The 21,664-nt window shown below is 39.2% G+C and overlaps 1 protein-coding gene across 1 annotated transcript in view; it reads left to right on the plus strand.

Annotated features, from left to right (window-relative positions):
- The window catches only part of ADAMTS19 (ADAM metallopeptidase with thrombospondin type 1 motif 19), a 286,395-nt gene that overhangs the window by 234,750 nt on the left and 29,981 nt on the right, over positions 1–21,664 (plus strand). The window contains exons 17-21 of the mRNA XM_038403950.2: positions 992–1,149; positions 3,311–3,464; positions 16,026–16,161; positions 18,950–19,154; positions 21,417–21,569. Of these exons, the coding sequence (XP_038259878.1) occupies positions 992–1,149; positions 3,311–3,464; positions 16,026–16,161; positions 18,950–19,154; positions 21,417–21,569 (806 nt within the window). The remainder of the gene's footprint in view (positions 1–991; positions 1,150–3,310; positions 3,465–16,025; positions 16,162–18,949; positions 19,155–21,416; positions 21,570–21,664) is intronic.

Below are 21,664 nucleotides of genomic sequence, written 5' to 3' on the forward strand. Positions count from 1 at the left end.
ATATAAATAGGAGAGAAGTTGATCACCAGGAATGACTCACATTAATGTACAACTCTAAAAGAAATTTTGAGCATGAACTAAGGTGTTGAGGTTCTTTCACATAATTCTGAAGCCAAACATCCAATTTAAATGGAGAATGTGTAGAACTTCTTGCCCACAAGGTGACTTTGAGCATACTTTACTTCACATGATTGTTCAAGAGTCTGATTCTTTCAAGAATTACAGACTCTTCACAGGAGGGGAAAAATAATGATTCATGTATCAAAAATCATGCAAAATCATTTAACCTCAGTAATTTGAAGTATATCTTATTTAGTCTAAGCAATACTTATGATCAAGCCAAAAGGGGGAAAGAGCCCTCCCCCCTAAAAAGGTATTCCTGGCTTGAAATATCAAATTATGCCTATTTACAAAAGTCATTTTTTTAAAAAAACAGAAATATAGAGCATAAATATAGCCTGTCTGGGACAATTGCAGCATTTCCACATTTTCAGTGAGTAATCAATGGAGTCTACTAGTTAAAGCAAAGCATTTTGAAAGCAGGAAGTTACTAAATCCTAATCTGCACTGACCCAGAGAAGTGCTCTGTGTTTTCTGAAGCATTCCATTTGTCCCCCTTATTCCTTAGGTCCAGTCTGTTCATAAAAATTACCATATTGGGGGCCAAGAACTTGTATAGACCCGACTGACCTGTATTTTAATCAAGTTACTGAATAATGCTACAGGCCGTTAATCCTTGTAATCAGGCAAATAAAACTGTCCTAACTTCAGAAGAATCCAAATAATGGCAGACATATGTTTTTTGTCGTTTCCTTGCTAGAAAGTGAATTTAGAATGTGCTTATATATGTAGGTTATGAATGACCAATAGTTTTGTGAATTGGATCCTGTGATTCCACCAACTTGTAAATTATACTGACAGCACAATATGAAGACATCATAAAGTGTTACTGTAAAGTTCTGTTTCACATCATTTTCTAATATTTCCACAGCTCTTCGAGATGCCAGCAAACAGTCCATTAATAGTGACTGGAAGATAGAACATTCAGGAACATTCAATATTGCTGGGACTACTGTCCATTATGTTCGGAGAGGTCTCTGGGAGAAAATCTCTGCCAAAGGTCCCACAACATCACCTTTACATCTACTGGTATGACAATATGGATTATATTTTTTACCTCTTTTATATAAAAGAGCATGGTGGTGAGGTTGGTGTTTTATGTTTCTGGAATTCTTTAGCAATCCAAATAGCTTGACAATTTTTCCTAATGTGAGATAGCTAGAAGCCGTAACTGAGACAAAATCTTTTGTGTGAAAAACATATAGGAGACTTCACATTGTAGGAGCAGTGGGTTGTGGTGGTCACCTACTGAAATGGAGGAGAGGTGAAGTTGATAGTGATAGAATTGGAAGCGGGAGAGAGAGTATGGTGATTCTCAGGGTGATGATGGGAGAATACTCAACATTTTTAAATACTCCAAATGCAAGAATCTGGGGAGATATCTCCCTCCAAAAATAAAATTAAAGCCTGATATCCTCACCGTCCTCCAAAAACTATATCTTTCTTGTGAGTAACATCATCTAGTATTCTTTCATGCAGAAACCTGAAGTTGAAAATCCATCCTTTACCATTGGGTTATCTAGAATCAGATCTTGCGTGATGACATCCACTCACTACACTGGTGGGAGAGAGGTGTTTGAAATGTTTGTCTGTAACTGTGAAACACAAATTAGTTTGTGAGCCAAATTTATTTCTAAAAATCACGTTTATTCAATGAGCGAGAAGAAGCCACAATATACTTCTGGCATGGGTTATTTCTTATTACTACTGCAGATAGCATACTGGGGAATAAAATTCTCCTGCCATCATAAACATGTAAAGGATGAATTCAAACTGAAACAGGTACAGAGAAGGGCTACGAGGATGATCAGAGGAATGGAAAACTTGTCCAATGAAAGGAGACTCAAGGAGCTTGGCTTGATTAGCCTAACTAAAAGAAGGTTGAGGGGAGATATGATTGCTCTCTATAAATATATCAGAGGGATAAATACCGGAGAGGGAGAGGAATTATTTAAGCTCAGTACCAATGTGGACACAAGAACAAATGGATATAAACTGGCCACCAGGAAGTTTAGACTTGAAATTAGACGAAGGTTTCTAATCATCAGAGGAGTGAAGTTTTGGAATAGCCTTCCAAGGGAAGCAGTGGGGGCAAAAGATCTATCTGGCTTTAAGATTCTACTCGATAAGTTTATGGAGGAGATGGTATGATGGGATAATGTGATTTTGGTAATTAATTGATCTTTAAATATTCAGGGTAAATAGGCCTAATCCCCTGAGATGGGATATTAGATGGATAGGATCTGAGTTACCTAGGAAAGAATTTTCTGTAGTATCTGGCTGGTGAATCTTGCCCATATGCTCAGGGTTTAGCTGATCGCCATATTTGGAGTCGGGAAGGAATTTTCCTCCAGGGCAGATTGGAAGAGGCCCTGGAGGTTTTTTACCTTCCTCTGTAGCATGGGGCATGGGTCACTTGAGGGAGGATTCTCTGCTCCTTGAAGTCTTTAAACCATGATTTGAGGACTTTAATAGCTCAGACATAGGTGAGATTTTTCGCAGGAGTGAGTGGGTGAGATTCTGTGGCCTGCGTTGTTGTGCAGGAGGTCAGACTAGATGATCAGAATGGTCCCTTCAGACCTTAGTATCTATGAATCTATGTACACATCTCTAGAACAACTAAGTCACACATTCCTTTTTGACAAGGATTTAGGCTAAATTTAAATGGTTTAAGTAAGAATAACTTCACATGGACTGTATTGTGTGTTCAACAGTTGCAGTGTGCTGCTAGTGAAAATTGTTATAGTAAAAAAGAAACAAATCTGGAGAAAAAGTTGTTTGGTTTCTCTGTGGAATTACATTGAACAGTGAGTTAACAATACAGTTGCCTTAAAATGGTCAGTATCTAAACTATCCAACCACCCCTTCTTATAGAAAATTCTAATCTGAGAAAGTTGGCCTCAATTTTTGCTCCTCTCCTAGTGAGTGTTGTGCACATCCCTTCATTTATTCTGCTTAAATACCCTGTCCTTTCCTTCGTGTAGGTCAAAGCAATATAATACTTAAAGTCAAGAAGACTGTGATGGTTTCCTCTAAGACAGAATGCAGCTCTGTACCAACAGAGAAAGTGCACATGAACAATGTAGTGTTCATTCTTCCTTTCCTACTCTCCATTTAATTTCTTCCTCTGGTAATAATTTGACTTCAGCAATGTCTGTGAACATGAGTCTTCATTCTGTGTATGTTGCAGGTGCTGCTTTTTCATGACCAGAATTATGGTCTGCATTATGAATATACAATACCACTGGACCCTCTTCCTGAGAATCAGAGCTCAAAAGTGCCTGAACCTCTTTTTATGTGGACGCACTCAGGTTGGGAGGACTGTGATGCTGTATGTGGAGGAGGTAAATGATTTTTTTTAAAAGTTATATATATGTATATATCCTTGGATAACTATTTGTTCAACCAAATGTTAGTTTTAACAGTGTTTTAATAATACCATCTCATTACAGCTGATATAATACAATAAGCATGGAAAGATTAAGTATATTTTTCATCTCCTTGCTTTTTAATTTTCTAAAAACAATATCTATAGTATAATTTTACATCTAAGTAATGTATAAAGTCAAAAAGGATAGTGAGAAAAAAGTCTGATTAAACAAAATGAATTAAGGACAAAATTATTAAAAAAGAAATTTGTGTGTGTGTGTGTGTGTGTGTGTGTGTGTGTATACATGTACATAACAAATGCATATGTATGCTTTGTTATGTTCCAGTAAATATTTGGAATCAGTGAACATAGTTTATCAGTAAAATATGTTACAAGGCATCCTAAGTGACGCTGATGAAAATCTGCGCCCAAATCTCAAATCCAATCTCTGTAACTAGTAGCTTGTCTTGATAATGATCCAAAAGTACATGTGCCACACTGTCAAGAGTAGCTCACGACTATGAGTGCCTGCTTCAGGGCAGACTGTCAAAAACAGGGCAGAGGCACCAAACTGGTGGTGTGTTCTACAATTAGAATTCACCAAGCCTGTAACAAATGTGAACTCCTAGATCACTATGCCAGTTTTACCATGGAGTCACAAGCAGTCCCCTTAGACTTTCCAGTCTATCTTGCCATCCAGACAAACTAGACATGGTGATAATGGTCATTTATACCAAAAATTACACCACATCAGGTTGCTTCCAGTCCCAAGAGACCAGTCATTTACCCCAGATCAATTGGTACTCTAGATCCTACACCAAAGACAACACTTGTAGCTAATCCTGTAATAAACTATCTAAAGGTTTATTAACTAGGAAAAAGGAATAAGAGAGGTTTCAGAGGGGTAACCGTGTTAGTCTGTATCAGCAAAAAATAATGAGGAATCCTTGTGACACCTTTAGAGATTAACAAATTTATTTGGGTATAAACTTTTGTGGGCTATAACCCACTTGATCAAATGCATGGAGTAAAAAAATACAGTAGGCAGGTATAAATATACAGCACATGAAAAGATGGGAGTTGCCTTACCAAGTGGGAGGTCGGTGCTAACGAGGCCAATTCAATCAGGGCAGAAGTAGCCCATTCCCAACAGTAAACAAGAAGGGATGAATATCAACAGAGGGAAAATTACTTTTTGTAGTGCTAATGAGGCCAATTCAATTAGGGTGGATGTGACCCATTCCCAACAATTGACAAAAAGATATGAGTATCAACAGAGGGGAAATTATTTTTTGTAGTGACCCAGCCATTCCCAGTTTTTATCAGGTCTAATTTGATGGTGTCAAATTTGCAAATTAATTCCAGTTCTGTGGTTTCCCATTGAAGTCTGTTTTTGAAGTTTTTTTGTTGAATAATGGCCACTTTTAAGTCTGTTATTGAGCGTCCAGGGAGATTAAAGTGTTCTCCTACTTATTTTTGAATGTTACAATTCTTGATGTCTGATTTGTGTCCACTTAATCTTTTGCATAGAGACTGTCTGGTTTGGCCAATATACATGACAGAGCGTTATTGCTAGCACATGATAGCATATATCTCATTGGTAGATGTGCAGGTGAACGAGCCCCTGATGGTATGACTGATGTGGTTAGGTCCTATGATGGTGTCCCTTGAATAGATATGTGGACACAGTTGGCAACAGGGTTTGTTGCAGGGATTGGTTCCTGGGTTAGTGTTTCTGTTGTGTAGTTGCCGGTGAGTATTTGCTTCAGGTTAGGGGGCTGTCTGTAAGCGAAGACTGGCCTGTCTCCCAAGGTCTGTGAGAGTGAGGGATCATCCTTCAGGATAGGTTGTAAATCTTTGATGATATGCTGGAGAGGTTTTAGTTGGGGGCTTAAGGTGATGGCTAGTGGCATTCTGTTACTTTCTTTGTTGGGCCTCTCCTGTAGTAGGTGATTTCTAGGTACCCTTCTGGCTCTGTCAATCTGTTTCTTCACTTCCCCAGGTGGGTACTGTAGTTTTAAGAACGCTTGATAGAGATCCTGTAGGTGTTTGTCTCCGTCTGAGGGATTGGAACAAATGCGGTTGTATCTTAGAGCTTGGCTGTAGACAATGGATCATGTGATGTGGTCTGGATGAAAGCTGGAGGCATGAAGGTAAGTATAATGGTCAGTAGGTTTCCGGTATAGGGTGGTGTTTATGTGACCATTGTTTATTTGCACTGTAGGGTCCAGTAAATGGATCTCTTGTGTAGACTGGTCCCGGCTGAGGTTGATGGTGGGGTGGAAATTGTTGAAATTCTGGTGGAATTCCTCAAGGGCTTCCTTCCCATAGGTCCAGATGATGAAGATGTCGTCAATGTAGTGCAAGTAAAGTTGGGGCACTAAGGGACGAGAGCTGACAAAGCATTTTTCTAAGTCAGCCATAAAAATGTTGACATACTGTGGGGCCATGTGGGTACCCATAGCAGTACCGCTGACTTGAAGATATAAATCATTCCCAAATCTGAAATAGTTGTGGTGAGGACAAAGTTACAAAGCTCAGCTGCTAGGTCTGCCATGACATTCTCGGGGATACTGTTCCTGATGGCTTGTAGTCCATGTTTGTGTAAAATGTTGGTGTAGAGAGCTTCTACATCCATAGCGGCTAGGATGGTGTTTTCTGGAAGATCACCAATGGATTGTAGTTTCCTCAGGAAGTCTCAAAGATAGCTGGGAGTGCTGATAGCGTACAGCCTGAGGAGAGAGTTCACATAACCAGACGATCCTGCTGTCAGGGTGCCAATGCCTGAGATAATGGGGCATCCAGGATTCCCAGGTTTATGGATCTTGGGTAGCAGATAGAATACCCCTGGTCGGGGCTCTAGGGGTGTGTCTGTGTATTTGTTCTTGTGCTTCTTCAGGGAGTTTCTTGAGGAGATGGTGCAGTTTCTTTTAGTACTCCTCTGTGGGATCAGAGGGTAGTGGCCCGTAGAATGTGGTGTCAGAGAGTTGCCTAGCATCCTCTCGTTCATACTCTGACCTAGTCATGACTACAGCACCTCCTTTGTCAGTCTTTTTGATTTATAATGTCAGAGTAGTTTCTGAGGCTATGGATGGCATTGTGCTCTGCAAGGCTGAAGGTATGGGGCAAGTGATGCTGCTTTTCCACAATTTCAGTTCATGCATGTCGGTGGAACCACTCTATGTAGAAGTCCAGTCTGTTGTTTCGACCATCAAGAGTCCATACAGAATCCTTCTTCTTGTATCCATTGATAGGAAGGTGTCTGTGGGTTAGTGTGCTCTTCAGTGGCATGGTAGAAATATTCCTTGAGTTGAAGACAGCAAAAGTAGGATTCCAGGTCACCGCAGAACTGTATCATGTTCGTAGGGGTGGTGGGGAAGAAGGAGAAGTCCCGAGATAGGACAGACTCTTCTGCCAGACTAAGAGTATAGCTGGATAGATTAATAATGTTGTTGGGTGAGTCAAGGGTACCACTGTTATGGCCCGTTGTGGCATGTAGGAGTTTAGATAGTTTAGTGTCTTTTTTCCTCCGTAGAGAAGCAAAGTATGTGTTGTAAATGGCTTGTCTAGTTTTTGTAAAGTCCAGCCACGAGGAAGTTTGTGTGGAAGGTTGTTTTTTATAAGAATCTTCAGTTTTGAGAGCCAATTCTTAATCTTCTCCTGTTTGCTGTATAGGATGTTGAACAGGTGATTCCACAGTTTCTTTGAGAGTGTGTGTCACAATCTTTCACCATGGTCTGTGTGGTATGTTGATTGTAATGGATTTTTTACCTTCAGTCCTTTTGGTATGATGTCCATCTGTTTTATTTACAAGTTAAAGCAAACAAACATATACACACAAATGAATTACCATCTAAATCCTAAGAGTGACAGAGTTGTAGTGATCTGTCTATTCAAAGTGTCTTTCAGGGCAGACCCAAAAGGCAGCCCCTGGGGATCTCTGGCTTCAGTTTAGAGTCTTTGGCCCTTCAGAGTTCAAACAGCCAAAAAGAAGCAGTTTTGATTCCTTTCCCCCAGAGTTCAAGATGATGGGACGAGTTCACATGCATGTCTCCTTTTTATGGGTTGCGGGGGAGCAGTCAACTTTTGTCCTCTGATGTCCCACAGTTATTTGTGTGGCATCTGTGTGTCTTCTTTTGTTGGGCAGGAGATAACACATCTTGTGGCAAAGTAGTATTTCACACTTGGTAATGTTTCTCTCCTGACTATGGGGGTTTACAGTTTCAGAGCAAACACTTAACTATTACCGATAACATTTATTTTTATATATACATATACATGTATATAAAGTGAGATTAATGCATGCAGCAACATACAAGCATTTTCACAGACTCTAAATACTAACTACATTTTTATAAGACTAGTACCTATTTTGAGTAGAACTAAGATACAAGTAACTTGGTCTCCAGCTATGAGCTTGTCAGTCTTAACTAATGCCTGCATCCTGGGCAAGAGCTGGCATCTGGGCTGCCAGTGTCACAAAATGAAACAAAAGCTGTATAGGAAAACAGCAGATAGGAAAACACTGATACAATATTAATAAACTGGGAGATGCATGTTTTCTGTGGTCAAAAATATGTGAGTTTAGAAAAGCAAACTACAAATATGGAAGAAAATTTTAAATCCATAAAAATTACTAACTCTTTAGAAGATGAACAATATTATCAATCTGGAAAGTACACCTACTAGATTGGGCCCTAAATGCAAGTTAGATAGGCAAATGCCTATCTTCCCTGGTTCATACATTGCACTGGGGCTTAGGCAGGAGATAGGCACCCAGATGCCTACCCAGAGGCAGAAATACAAGCTCTAAGGGAACTTTTGACTGAAAAAACTTAGTCACAGAGTGAGTTTAGGTTCCTACAGGATTCAGTTGCAGTTTTGAGAATCATAGTGGAGCCTAAAATTGGGACATGGTGCCTAAATCCAGAATTAGGTGCTTAAGTCTAGGGTTTAGGCACCTAACTACCCTTGTAAATCTAGGTCTTAGGATCCTAAGTTCCACTGACTTTCAAGACCATATCTAGTCTTAGAACAGATTTTGTACCTAGGTCTTAGGCCATATCTATACTACAAAATTATGTCGACCTAATTTACATCAGCATACATCCACCGCAGCTATTAAATAGCTTGTGTGTATGCACACTTGCCTCTTTGTTTCAGTGGTGTGAGTACTCACTAGGAACTCTGGTATCAATTGTAGCATCAATGTGGGACATTCTGGGATGGCTCCTGAAAGCCATTAACAATTGATATAAGCAGTGCAGCGTCTGCATTGAGACTGCATCAACCTAACTAAATCGACCGTGATTCTACACCACTCGGGGAGGTGGTGTTACTAAATCAGCCTAGAGAGGCACTTATGTCAGTGGGAGCCAAAATTAAGTGAAGACATTTCCACAGCTAGATCAACACAACGCAGCTTACATTAACCCAGATCAGGCCTTAAATACTTTTGAAAATTTTACCCCTTGTCATCTTATGTCTGTAAACTGAGGGGTATACAAATGGCATAATAATAATGATAGTGTGATGATTACACGATACTGGAAAAATCTCACTACACTCATATTCACATCAAGAAGCATTGCTATCTGTGTTTCTAATTATAGTCACTTGATTACTACTACCTTTTTGTTTTGCCTGTTCTTCAATCCTGTTGCAGGTATAGGTGTGCTGCATAATGTATGCTATGCTTTTTTATCCTCATTCACGATCCTGTTTACTTTATCAAGCTCTTGCAGAATTGAAAACATAGGTGAAATTTGCACTGCTATATATTCTGAGTGGCCCTTTCTCTGTGTTTCTTGTTTGCTCACAAAGATGCACAGAACCCCAAAAGATAGAGTAAAAATATACTAGTTCTTCTATTAGCTCCTAAGACATCCATTACCAAAGTATTTAATCATCAGCCACATAGTTCATCTCCTTGACCATCCACTTCCCTTGGGTGACTTTTTACAAAACGATCACTCTATATCTGACTTATCAGTCCTCATCCTCAAAGGAAACCTGTATAATGCTTTCAAAATATAAGCCTGGAAGCAAAATATAAGCATCACTATGCTAGATACTAAAAATCATAGACTGAAAAGAGACACTAGATTTATGGCTTATTACAACAGTCTTAACCCTCTAACCTCCTCTTTTTGTCCTATGACTGCAGAGATGTTGTCGGGCCACTCTCTTGAATGGTCCCATACAATATAAGAAGGATCGGGATATTATACGGGAGGATCTGGATGACCTTGTAAACTGGAAAAGGAGTACTTGTGGCACCTTAGAGACTAACAAATTTATTAGAGCATAAGCTTTCGTGAGCTACAGCTCACTTCATCGGATGCATTTGGTGGAAAAAACAGAGGAGAGATTTATATACACACACACAGAGAACATGAAACAATGGGTTTATCATACACACTGTAAGGAGAGTGATCACTTAAGATAAGCCATCACCAACAGCAGGGGGGGGAAGGAGGAAAACCTTTCATGGTGACAAGCAGGTAGGCTAATTCCAGCAGTTAACAAGAATATCAGAGGAACAGTGGGGGGTGGGGTGGGAGGGAGAAATACCATGGGGAAATAGTTTTACTTTGTGTAATGACTCATCCATTCCCAGTCTCTATTCAAGCCTAAGTTAATTGTATCCAGTTTGCAAATTAATTCCAATTCAGCAGTCTCTCGTTGGAGTCTGTTTTTGAAGCTTTTTTGTTGAAGGATAGCCACTCTTAGGTCTGTGATCGAGTGACCAGAGAGATTGAAGTGTTCTCCAACTGGTTTTTGAATGTTATAATTCTTGACGTCTGATTTGTGTCCATTCATTCTTTTACGTAGAGACTGTCCAGTTTGGCCAATGTACATGGCAGAGGGGCATTGCTGGCACATGATGGCATATATCACATTGGTAGATGCGCAGGTGAACGAGCCTCTGATAGTGTGGCTGATGTGATTAGGCCCTATGATGGTATCCCCTGAGTAGATATGTGGACAGAGTTGGCAACGGGCTTTGTTGCAAGGATAGGTTCCTGGGTTAGTGGTTCTGTTGTGTGGTTGCTGGTGAGTATTTGCTTCAGATTGGGGGGCTGTCTGTAAGCAAGGACTGGTCTGTCTTCCAAGATCTGAGAGAGCGATGGGTCGTCCTTCAGGATAGGTTGTAGATCCTTGATGATGCGTTGGAGAGGTTTTAGTTGGGGGCTGAAGGTGATGGCTAGTGGCGTTCTGTTGTTTTCTTTGTTGGGCCTGTCCTGTAGTAGGTGACTTCTGGGTACTCTTCTGGCTCTGTCAATCTGTTTCTTCACTTCAGCAGGTGGGTATTGTAGTTGTAGGAATGCATGATAGAGATCTTGTAGGTGTTTGTCTCTGTCTGAGGGGTTGGAGCAAATGCGGTTATATCGTAGCGCTTGGCTGTAGACAATGGATCGAGTGGTATGATCTGGATGAAAGCTAGAGGCATGTAGGTAGGAATAGCGGTCAGTAGGTTTCCGATATAGGGTGGTGTTTATGTGACCATCGCTTATTAGCACCGTAGTGTCCAGGAAGTGGATCTCTTGTGTGGACTGGTCCAGGCTGAGGTTGATGGTGGGATGGAAATTGTTGAAATCATGGTGGAATTCCTCAAGAGCTTCTTTTCCATGGGTCCAGATGATGAAGATGTCATCAATGTAGCGCAAGTAGAGTAGGGGCATTAGGGGACGAGAGCTGAGGAAGCGTTGTTCTAAGTCAGCCATAAAAATGTTGGCATACTGTGGGGCCATGCGGGTACCCATCGCAGTGCCGCTGATTTGAAGGTATACATTGTCACCAAATGTGAAATAGTTATGGGTCAGGACAAAGTCAAAGTTCTGCCACCAGGTTAGCCGTGACAGTATCGGGGATACTGTTCCTGACGGCTTGTAGTCCATCTTTGTGTGGAATGTTGGAATGAGCCATTGCTCTCTCAGATCTTGGGAGACAGACCAGTCCTTGCTTACAGACAGCCCCCCAATCTGAAGCAAATACTCACCAGCAACCACACAACAGAACCACTAACCCAGGAACCTATCCTTGCAACAAAGCCCGTTGCCAACTCTGTCCACATATCTATTCAGGGGATACCATCATAGGGCCTAATCACATCAGCCACACTATCAGAGGCTCGTTCACCTGCGCATCTACCAATGTGATATATGCCATCATGTGCCAGCAATGCCCCTCTGCCATGTACATTGGCCAAACTGGACAGTCTCTACGTAAAAGAATGAATGGACACAAATCAGACGTCAAGAATTATAACATTCAAAAACCAGTTGGAGAACACTTCAATCTCTCTGGTCACTCGATCACAGACCTAAGAGTGGCTATCCTTCAACAAAAAAGCTTCAAAAACAGACTCCAACGAGAGACTGCTGAATTGGAATTAATTTGCAAACTGGATACAATTAACTTAGGCTTGAATAGAGACTGGGAATGGATGAGTCATTACACAAAGTAAAACTATTTCCCCATGGTATTTCTCCCTCCCACCCCACCCCCCACTGTTCCTCTGATATTCTTGTTAACTGCTGGAATTAGCCTACCTGCTTGTCACCATGAAAGGTTTTCCTCCTTCCCCCCCCTGCTGTTGGTGATGGCTTATCTTAAGTGATCACTCTCCTTACAGTGTGTATGATAAACCCATTGTTTCATGTTCTCTGTGTGTGTGTATATAAATCTCTCCTCTGTTTTTTCCACCAAATGCATCCGATGAAGTGAGCTGTAGCTCACGAAAGCTTATGCTCTAATAAATTTGTTAGTCTCTAAGGTGCCACAAGTACTCCTTTTCTTTTTGCGAATACAGACTAACACGGCTGCTACTCTGAAACTTGTAAACTGGAGTAATAGTAATAGGATGAAATTTAATAGTGAGAAGTGTAAGGTTATGCATTTAGGGATTAATAACAAGAATTTTAGTTATAAGCTGGGGACGCATCAATTAGAAGTAATGGAGGAGGAGAAGGACCTTGGAGTATTGGTTGATCATAGGATGACTATGAGCTGCCAATGTGATATGGCTGTGAAAAAAGCTAATGCGGTTTTAGGATGCATCAGGAGAGGTATTTCCAGTAGGGATAAGGAGGTTTTAGTACCATTATACAAGGCACTGGTGAGACCTCACCTAGAATACTGTGTGCAGTTCTGGTCTCCAATGTTTAAAAAGGGTGAATTCAAACTGAAGCAGGTTCAGAGAAGGGCTACTAGGATGATCCAAGGAATGGAAAACTTGTCTTATGAAAGGAGACTTAAGGAGCTTGGCTTGTTTAGCCTAACTAGAAGAAGGTTGAGGGGAGATATGATTGCTCTCTATAAATATATCAGATGGAAAAATGCAGGAGAGGGAGAGGAATTATTAAGCTCAGTACCAATGTGGACACAAGAACAAATGGATATAAACTGGCCACCAGGAAGTTTAGACTTGAAATTAGACGAAGGTTTCTAACCATCAGAGGAGTGAGGTTCTGGAATAGCCTTCCAAGGGAAGCAGTGGGGGCAAAAGATCTATCTGGCTTTAAGATTCTACTTGCTAAGTTTATGGAGGAGATGGTATGATGGGATAATGTGATTTTGGTAATTAATTGATCTTTAAATATTCAGGGTAAATAGGCCTAATCCCCTGAGATGGGATATTAGATGGATGGGATCTGAGTTACCTAGGAAAGAATTTTCTGTAGTATCTGGCTGGTGAATCTTGCCCATATGCTCAGGGTTTAGCTGATTGCCATATTTGGGGTCGGGAAGGAATTTTCCTCCAGGGCAGATTGGAAGAGCCCCTGGAGGTTTTTCGCTTTCCTCTGTAGCATGGGGCACACGGGTCACTTGAGGGAGGATTCTCTGCTCCTTGAAGTCTTTAAACCATGATTTGAGGACTTCAATAGCTCAGACATAGGTGAGGTTTTTCGCAGGAGTGGGTGGGTGAGATTCTGTGGCCTGCGTTGTGCAGGAGGTCAAACTATATCAGAATGGTCCCTTCTGACCTTAGTATCTATGAATCTATCTATCAATATGTGCTAATTACTTATGCTAAACAATTTTTTCCATCTTGCATTTTGCTGTTACACTAGGATTACCTTTCCCAGACCTGAAGAAGAGTTCTGTGTGACTCAAAAGCTTGTCTCTCACCAACAGAAGTATTGTCAGAAAGCTATTTTTGATATACAGTCCAAAATTCCCCTTTTTAAAATTTAATCTTATAACTCCTAATTATAACTCCTATCTTATAACTCCACCATGGACCAACAAAAGTAATTAATCTTCAACCATCATGCATATCTTCTTTAAATATTCATTGACTCCTCTTATATCTATCCCGTTCTCACCCACTCCTTTACTTGTTGCTTAGCAAGTCTCCCGAGGTTGCACTGTCTTGGTATTCTGCATTTCACACTACTCTCCTGACATGGTCACTTCTAATCCTGAAAATTGCTGTGCTTCTCTTATTGACTCAAATAATAAAAGCTGGAAACATACCACTTATTCATCATAATAGTCGAAAGAACTCACTGTCCCTGCTATTTTGACTCTGTGAACAATCCTTAATTCTCTACAGACGAGTTTCCATGGATATGTATGTTTGCGGTTTGGTAAGAGAACTCTCCTCTGTAAGCATTCTGTACTTGCTACAAGCAGCATCTCCTTTTCTAGGCAGAGCCACTCCTCGGATTCATTTTAGAATATTAACACTTTTAATGACTTCCTGCTGTATTTTTTTATTATAATTCCAGTACTTGCATTTATCATGAACTCTCATAAGTGTACCATTTCTAATGTTTCTCATTTTCTGAGAAAAGCTCAAATATAACATTAATCCTAGTAATTTATTCTACATGACAATTTAGATAAACATTTAGCAAAGTGTTTCATTATGTCTGTTTATCATCCTTTTCTGCTGTAACTGGCATAAGCTTGTGGTGTTATTTAAATTAGTTTAGGTAACCTACACTTCTTCTTTTTGAGATATTTTAATGCAAATGCTCAAAATTACAGCTCAAGATTATTTATTTTTGACAAAAGAAACATTCATTGTAACTGTCCTATTGATTGTCTGTCTGTTCTTATGTACAGAAATAACATAATTTAAAATGTTAGACTGCGTGATGTGGAAAGATTTGAGTTTAAATTGTTATTGTCAACATCTGATTAATCAGAAATAACACTTTACTAACACATTTATTTAAATAGTGTTTAAAATGAATAATAAAAAGGAAGTATCAAAGAAGCTGTGAGGTTTTGTGCATATATATTTAGATATGTAATTTGTGTGTAATAAACTATTTGGCAAAACAATTTTGGTGTATGGGTGAATGCCTGTATGCCTACATATTTGGACACATACATACACAAACCTGTAAAATAGTTAAGGCAATCACATGCAAATATTATTTATTTATATATGTGTGTATGCATGTATATATACACACGTGGACATACACAGAAAAATGTAAATCAATTAAGGTGGCCACACAAAAATTTATATATAAAAATATGTACACATATCCTTTACTCCTGCATCCACAGGCACATTCCTTATCACTATCACAGAACCACATACACCACAGTCTTAACTCTGCCTTCCTCCTGCTCACACCCTTTTACCAAACTATCAAATTACTAGTTTAAATCAGCAAACTTCAGATTAGATGTACTTCACCATTGGAACAGATTAGCAAGGGATATAGTAAATTCTCCATTGTCTGTTGTCTTTAATTCCAATCTGGCTAGCTTTCTAAAAGATGCGTTCTTCTTTGATGGCAAATTGTTGGGCTAGAATCAGGAATGAGTGGGTGAAATTCTGTTGCCTTTGTTATGCAGGTCATGGTAGACCATCACAGTAGTTCTCACCAGCCTTAAAATCAATTAATCTACCTGCTCCCTACACAATTAGTGTGGATGTTTGGTGTGCTTGTTTAGTGTGTTGGAAGGAGGAAGTAGGGTGGTGGGGCAGACTGGCATCACATGAGTGCAGAGATAAGGTTGTGGAGCACGGTAGTTGTAGTATTGGTAAACATATGTGTCTGGGTAGAGAAGAATGTGCGCTTTGGTGTGTAGGTACACATAAAATACATTTGATTTTTGCAAATGTATTTATAATTAACATGTATTTTTTTCTGTGGAATTATAAATCACAACTTCTTTAATAGCCAACCAGATCCCTCCACCTTTAATTATTCTTGGTTTCATTGGTTTCCATAATTGCCATTATAAAATGTAGAAATGGCATACTTCATTTTTCTAAGCCAGTGGATTAATTCCGTTTTTTTTTTTTTCATAAAATATTTACTTTTTTAATCAATGGTTTGTAAATTTTCACATGTGAAACTAAAACTTGTATAATGTACATATGTATAGAAAACTATATCTGAGAATAACTTGCTGTATTTTATTTCACATCTTTCATACCAATTACACATAAAGATGGTAGTTTTATCAGATAAAAGTTACCTGAGACTGAAAATAGATTTTTTTTTTTAAAGAAAGCTGGACATTTCCCATTTTTCCATGTATCTTTGCTTTGTTTTATTAGGAGAAAGAAAGACAACAGTATCTTGCACAAAGATTATGAATAAGAATATCAGTATTGTGGACAATAAGAAATGCAAATATTTAACAAAGCCTGAGCCACAGGTCCGAAAGTGCAATGAACAACCGTGCCAGACAAGGTGATAGTGATTCAATTACATTAAACTGTAATTAATGTTAAGTGGTGGAAATCATGGGAATCGATTTTAAGCATATGCTTAAAGTTAAACATGTGCTTAAGAACTTCGTTGAATTGGGATCATAATTCTTAACAGCACACACTAAACACTTCTTACACTAGAAAGTAAATACTTCAAATTTTCTATTTTTCTTTACTGATCTTCCCAATTCCATTGAAGCATGAACATCACCAGTGTCTATGGATCAATATTCTGTGTGCAAGGGGTAGAAAAGGCACAATTAGCCTTTTTTCTAAATTTCATCCACAGCAAAGGGGCTGATCACAACTATAGTTCCTGCACTCTGAGCACAGAGACTGCTCCCTGATAGTGCTCCAGTTGGCTAAGTTATGGGAAAAGAAGATTCATGGCCTTCCCTTTTCACCAGTCAGCAGAGTTGACTGGACACACAGGAAATGTAGCTGGGCACCTAAATGGGGTGTAATAGCTGGCTCATTTCCTGTGCATGATGGAGATTTTCTGTGAGAAATGTGTAGTTCTGCATCCACTGCTCCTGGTGACTGCAGTAAGCATTCTGTCTGTAATGCTGCTATTGTTAAACTTCAGAGAGTACCAGCTTTTCTCTGAATTGTTGATGCAATACTGTTAAGGAGAATCTCTGGGCTTTAATACAGTAGGCATGCAAGTTAGAGTGGTTGCTATGTTTCAGAGAAGGGAAATTCAAATATAAAGGTTTCGGAGTAGCAGCCATGTTAGTCTGTATTCGCAAAAAGAAAAGGAGTATTTGTGGCACCTTAGAGACTAACAAATTTATTTGAGCATAAGCTTTCATGATCATGATCATCATCATACTCAATCCCTGGTGTTACCAGACTTATGTGATCATGAGAAATGAAGACTGTGTTAAGTACCATAGTCCTCACACAGGCAAAATTCCTATTTACATCAATGGGCATGCGTGTGTCAGATTGGCAAGATTGGGATCAAAATTATATGGATAGAAGGGTGAATAGGTTTTTTTTTAAATAAGACAAAGGAGAGAAGAAAACAAATTAAATAACTAGTAAAATATTTTAAAGAAACATACATAAAAAAAATTGAAAAAAACATCAGTTTTCTTAAAAAGAAAAGGAGTACTTGTGGCACCTTAGAGACTAACAAATTTATTAGAGCATAAGCTTTCGTGAGCTACAGCTCACTTCATCGGATGCATTTCCACCAAATGCATCTGATGAAGTGAGCTGTAGCTCACGAAAGCTTATGCTCTAATAAATTTGTTAGTCTCTAAGGTGCCACAAGTACTCCTTTTCTTTTTGCGAATACAGACTAACACGGCTGCTACTCTGAAACCTATCAGTTTTCTTAGAAAGTCTTTAACAGAAAAAGTCTGTAAAGTAAAAAACATAATATATTTTAAGGTCAGAAGGAACCAGTATGATCATCTCCTCTGATCTCCTGCATAACATAGGCTGAAGAACTTCATCTTTTATAGAGTGATCATTTTTATTGTCCCAATAGTGAAGGATAGAAATGGGAGAAATCTGCTCCTTTTCTGAGATCCTATCAATGATAATTATTTTTAAATGTGTTGCAGTGTTATTACACACAGCAGAGGTATCACATAATTTAAGTAGCATATAAAGCCATAATCATAAAGCTGCTAATAAGTGCCACCTGGAACAATCTAGAAGGTATCTCATAGTCCTGAATTCAAAGTAGTCAAAGATTTTGTATTTTAAAAAAATTACAAAACAAACATTATTTCACTGATGGGGGAATTTCAATCCTGTGGGTTTAGGGGATTCTCTAAACATTACCTGGCATTATTAGTTATTTGTTACCGACACTTGCCATTTTTTAGATGTCTATTTGTCTCTCTTAAACTGTAATATGGACATTGAGCCTTTGGAACTAATCATAAAGAAAAATAAATTAAAATATTTATACGTGATGTTTGCTCAGAGTGAGCATGACAGAAATCTGGAATGTCCACTGTAAACTTCAATTTTCTAAATTCTGTCAGTTACGATGCCTGGAATGCACCTGTAGTCTGCACCAAAGGGCAGAACCCTCTGGAAAGCTTTGACTTTTGAGGGATGCACAGAGATCATCCGGAGCGCTGGAAGATTCTGGAAAGGTTACTTACTAGCAACTATAGCTCTCCAAATGTGTTGGTTCACCAGATCCACACTGACCCTTTCTTATTCCGCTCTACTTCAGAAATATAAACTGTGTGTCTCGAGTTAGAGATAGACAGACACATAAGTGAAGGGTATACCCTTGGGACCAGAATAGTGAGTCTGAGGCACAAGTGTGCACACGCCCCTAACAGTTCACTGCTTTCAAAGAGTTCCATGGTTTGTGTGGCAGGGCATATGATTCCTATAGTGTGTATCTGCAAGGGGAAATATTCAGAGAACAACAGTTACTGGTAAGTAACCTTCTGCTTTTAAAACTTTACATTTGGGTATATTTCTAATTAGAATGATAAGAAAGGAGGGGGGAAGCTTATGTTATATAAAGGACTGAATAATTAGGTATAATTGATGGAATTGGAAAGAAAAATTTAATCTAAATGTTAGAATACATTTCTTAAATGTGTGATGAGTTGAGTTAAATTCATCTCCTTCTCAATGTGATGGTCATAGCTAGAGTTATTTAAAAATGGACAAAGCACTCAAAATATACGTTAGGGAACAATCCTGTTGACAGGGAAAGGGACAAGATAACCTAATCGGTCTTTTCCATCCCTGATTTCTATTATTCTATTATTTTTGTTTCTTTTTAGATGGATGATGACCGAATGGACTCCTTGTTCAAGGACATGTGGAAAAGGAACCCAGAATAGACAAGTTGCCTGTACACAGCAGCTCAGAAATGGAACCTTGATTAGAGCTAGGGAAAGAGATTGTCTTGGGCCAAAACCTGCTTCTGCACAGCGCTGTGAAGGCCAGGATTGTATGACTGTGTGGGAAGCTGGAGTGTGGTCTGAGGTGCAGTGTATGCATTATTCTCTATCTACTGTTGTTTCTTAAAATTTTCTAGAGATTTTGTTGGGACCCTTATAGGGGGGTACAGAAAGCTACAGTCCAAGTGTTATATGTACTTTTTGCTAGTAAAAGTTATTACCTCACATATATGGCATCAGAATTAGGTAAGGATTTGTCTAATCAGTTTAATGGATTTGGAATAACTGATGTCTATTGAACTTTGACAAGTGGCACATCCCAGATTAAGGTATTTTTTGGTCCTTCATGCCACAGCTCTAATCTCTCTGGAATTAAAGATGATTGAGTAATAAAACCCACTACCTAGAGTTTTTCCCTTTTAGCCAGTTGCTGCTCTGAAACATTTTCAAAAGCCCAAATCCAGGAAGGTATTATTACTTCCTGTCAGTGGCAGCTGATGGGGACAAATAGGGCTAAACCTCATCTATTAAATTCTCTGTAATTTGTTTCTGGTTTATAATAAACAAAACCATTTGTTGCATATGCCTTTCTTTTCTCTCTTTTCTCTGTCAACACAGTGGAGAGTACCAGCAAGTAGACTGAAGAAGGGGAATAGGGGTTGGCAGAGTCTTCCTTCAGTGCAGCAACATAGAATACAATCGGGGATGGAGGAAATGGCAGTGCCCAGTTTCTTCAGTGGCATAGAACTGTAGAGTTCAACCAGGAGAGAGACGGTCAGAGAGGACTAATAGAGATTTAGCCGCTAAGAGGGCTACTCCTGCCATTTTAAGTATAGGGCAATGCTGATGCTACACATGTTCAGAAGCTGTGTTTCCATTCCCCTCTGGTGCAAAATGAGGGTAGCCCCAGAACCTGAGTATAGGCACAGGCCTAGTTGTAGATCTCCACCCGTACTTCAGGAGCAGCATCAGAATCCCAAGAGAGGGAATCTGAAGCAGAGAAGGTGAAGTGGTGGCCATCCTGTGTTTGCAAGGAGAGAGCAGGTAGAGCCTGTGTTCAACGACGAAAGAGTGAGAAGGGGACCTGGAGAATGGGGCGGTAAAAGAGGTAAAGCAGTGAGAGGTAGTGATCTGATGAGCGGGTGGGCCTATGAATTGGCAGAGGTGGGCAGCTGAAAGGGAGAGGCTGGTGAGGATGGGGTGCAAAGGTAAGGAGAAGAGTGCAGGGTGAGCTGTCTGCTCATTTTCAGAAGGAGCAGAGGTGGGGTTACAGCAGAGGAACGATTGGAATAACGGAATTTAGTTATCAGGGAAGAAGAAAGAGCCCTAAATTGTTTAGTTGGTTGGTTTTATCTGGGAGATCAGTAATGATTGTGTGTGTGTGTCGGGGGGGGGGGGGGGTCAGAAATAATTTTTAAGGAGCGAGGTGTTTCTAATCCCCAGTTCCATCATATGCCAGTGCTTCCTGAACTTGCAATCAGCTTGGCAAAAGACATAGCTTTGATCCTTGAAATAGTGAGGATGGTCTACTAGGGAAAATCAAAGCAGTAACAACGTCTTGAATGAGAAATGTTGTAATTTTTTGGCTATATAAGTGGGAATAGCTGAAAGAAAATGTGCTGATTTTGCGAAGATTAAGGCCTTCCGGTCAATAAATTTTTTGCCCTGGCTTTATTGTTTTCACATGTTTTATATGCAATTAAATTTTTTATTTTTTTGTCTAAATTAGTGACATTTCATATGGTAGAACAAATTGGATTGCTGCATATAGATCTGTGATATTTACTTCTGCAATTTCAAAATTCATTCCAATTAAGGTCTGTTGTATCCTTTTGTGGTTTGTTTGAAGTTTTATTCTGTCTCATTCTTTGAAAAGTATTTAGAATTTCTTCAAGGATGTTTTAGTTCACTTTGTTTCCTTTTTAGCTGCTTTTTTATTTTGTGTGTATCTAATATATATATGTATCTCTTCCTCATGCATATGTATATTAAGGAGAGTGCCATTTATAGGTAAGGTTGCCTAAATTTTTTATTATAACTCTTTATGGTCAGCTGATCATAATTTTCCAAAACTTTCACTTATCAGGATGGAATTTTTAGGCTTGGTGTCTTATGTTATTATGTCTTATGTTATTTTTAGTCTGTGTCCAAATGTTATTCACGTAGCTGGAGTAGCGTAATTTAGGTCAATTTACCCCAGTAGTGAAGACCAGCCCTCAGTCTAACATTCTTTTACCAGAATGTTGTATCATGGAAAGTAGAGGCTGCTGAGATCACTAGATTTAATATTAGCATATATTTTTTGTGTCTTGTACAAGTGTAAATCACATCTTTCTGTATCCTACAGTGTTCTGTAAAATGTGGCAAAGGAGTACGACATCGGACTGTGAGGTGCACCAATCCCCGAAAGAAGTGTGTTTTGTCCACAAGACCTAAAGAAGAGGAAGACTGTGAGGACTATTCCAAATGCTATGTCTGGAGAATGGGAGACTGGTCTAAGGTGGGATATGACACTAATACCACATAATACAACAAAAACTATTTTTCCAACAGAATTTATTGGAATAAGTTTTATCAAAGACGCAACAGTTTTAT

This window comes from Dermochelys coriacea, chromosome 5 (genome assembly GCF_009764565.3).
Source record: "Dermochelys coriacea isolate rDerCor1 chromosome 5, rDerCor1.pri.v4, whole genome shotgun sequence".
In the NCBI taxonomy this organism is placed as follows: domain Eukaryota; kingdom Metazoa; phylum Chordata; order Testudines; family Dermochelyidae; genus Dermochelys; species Dermochelys coriacea.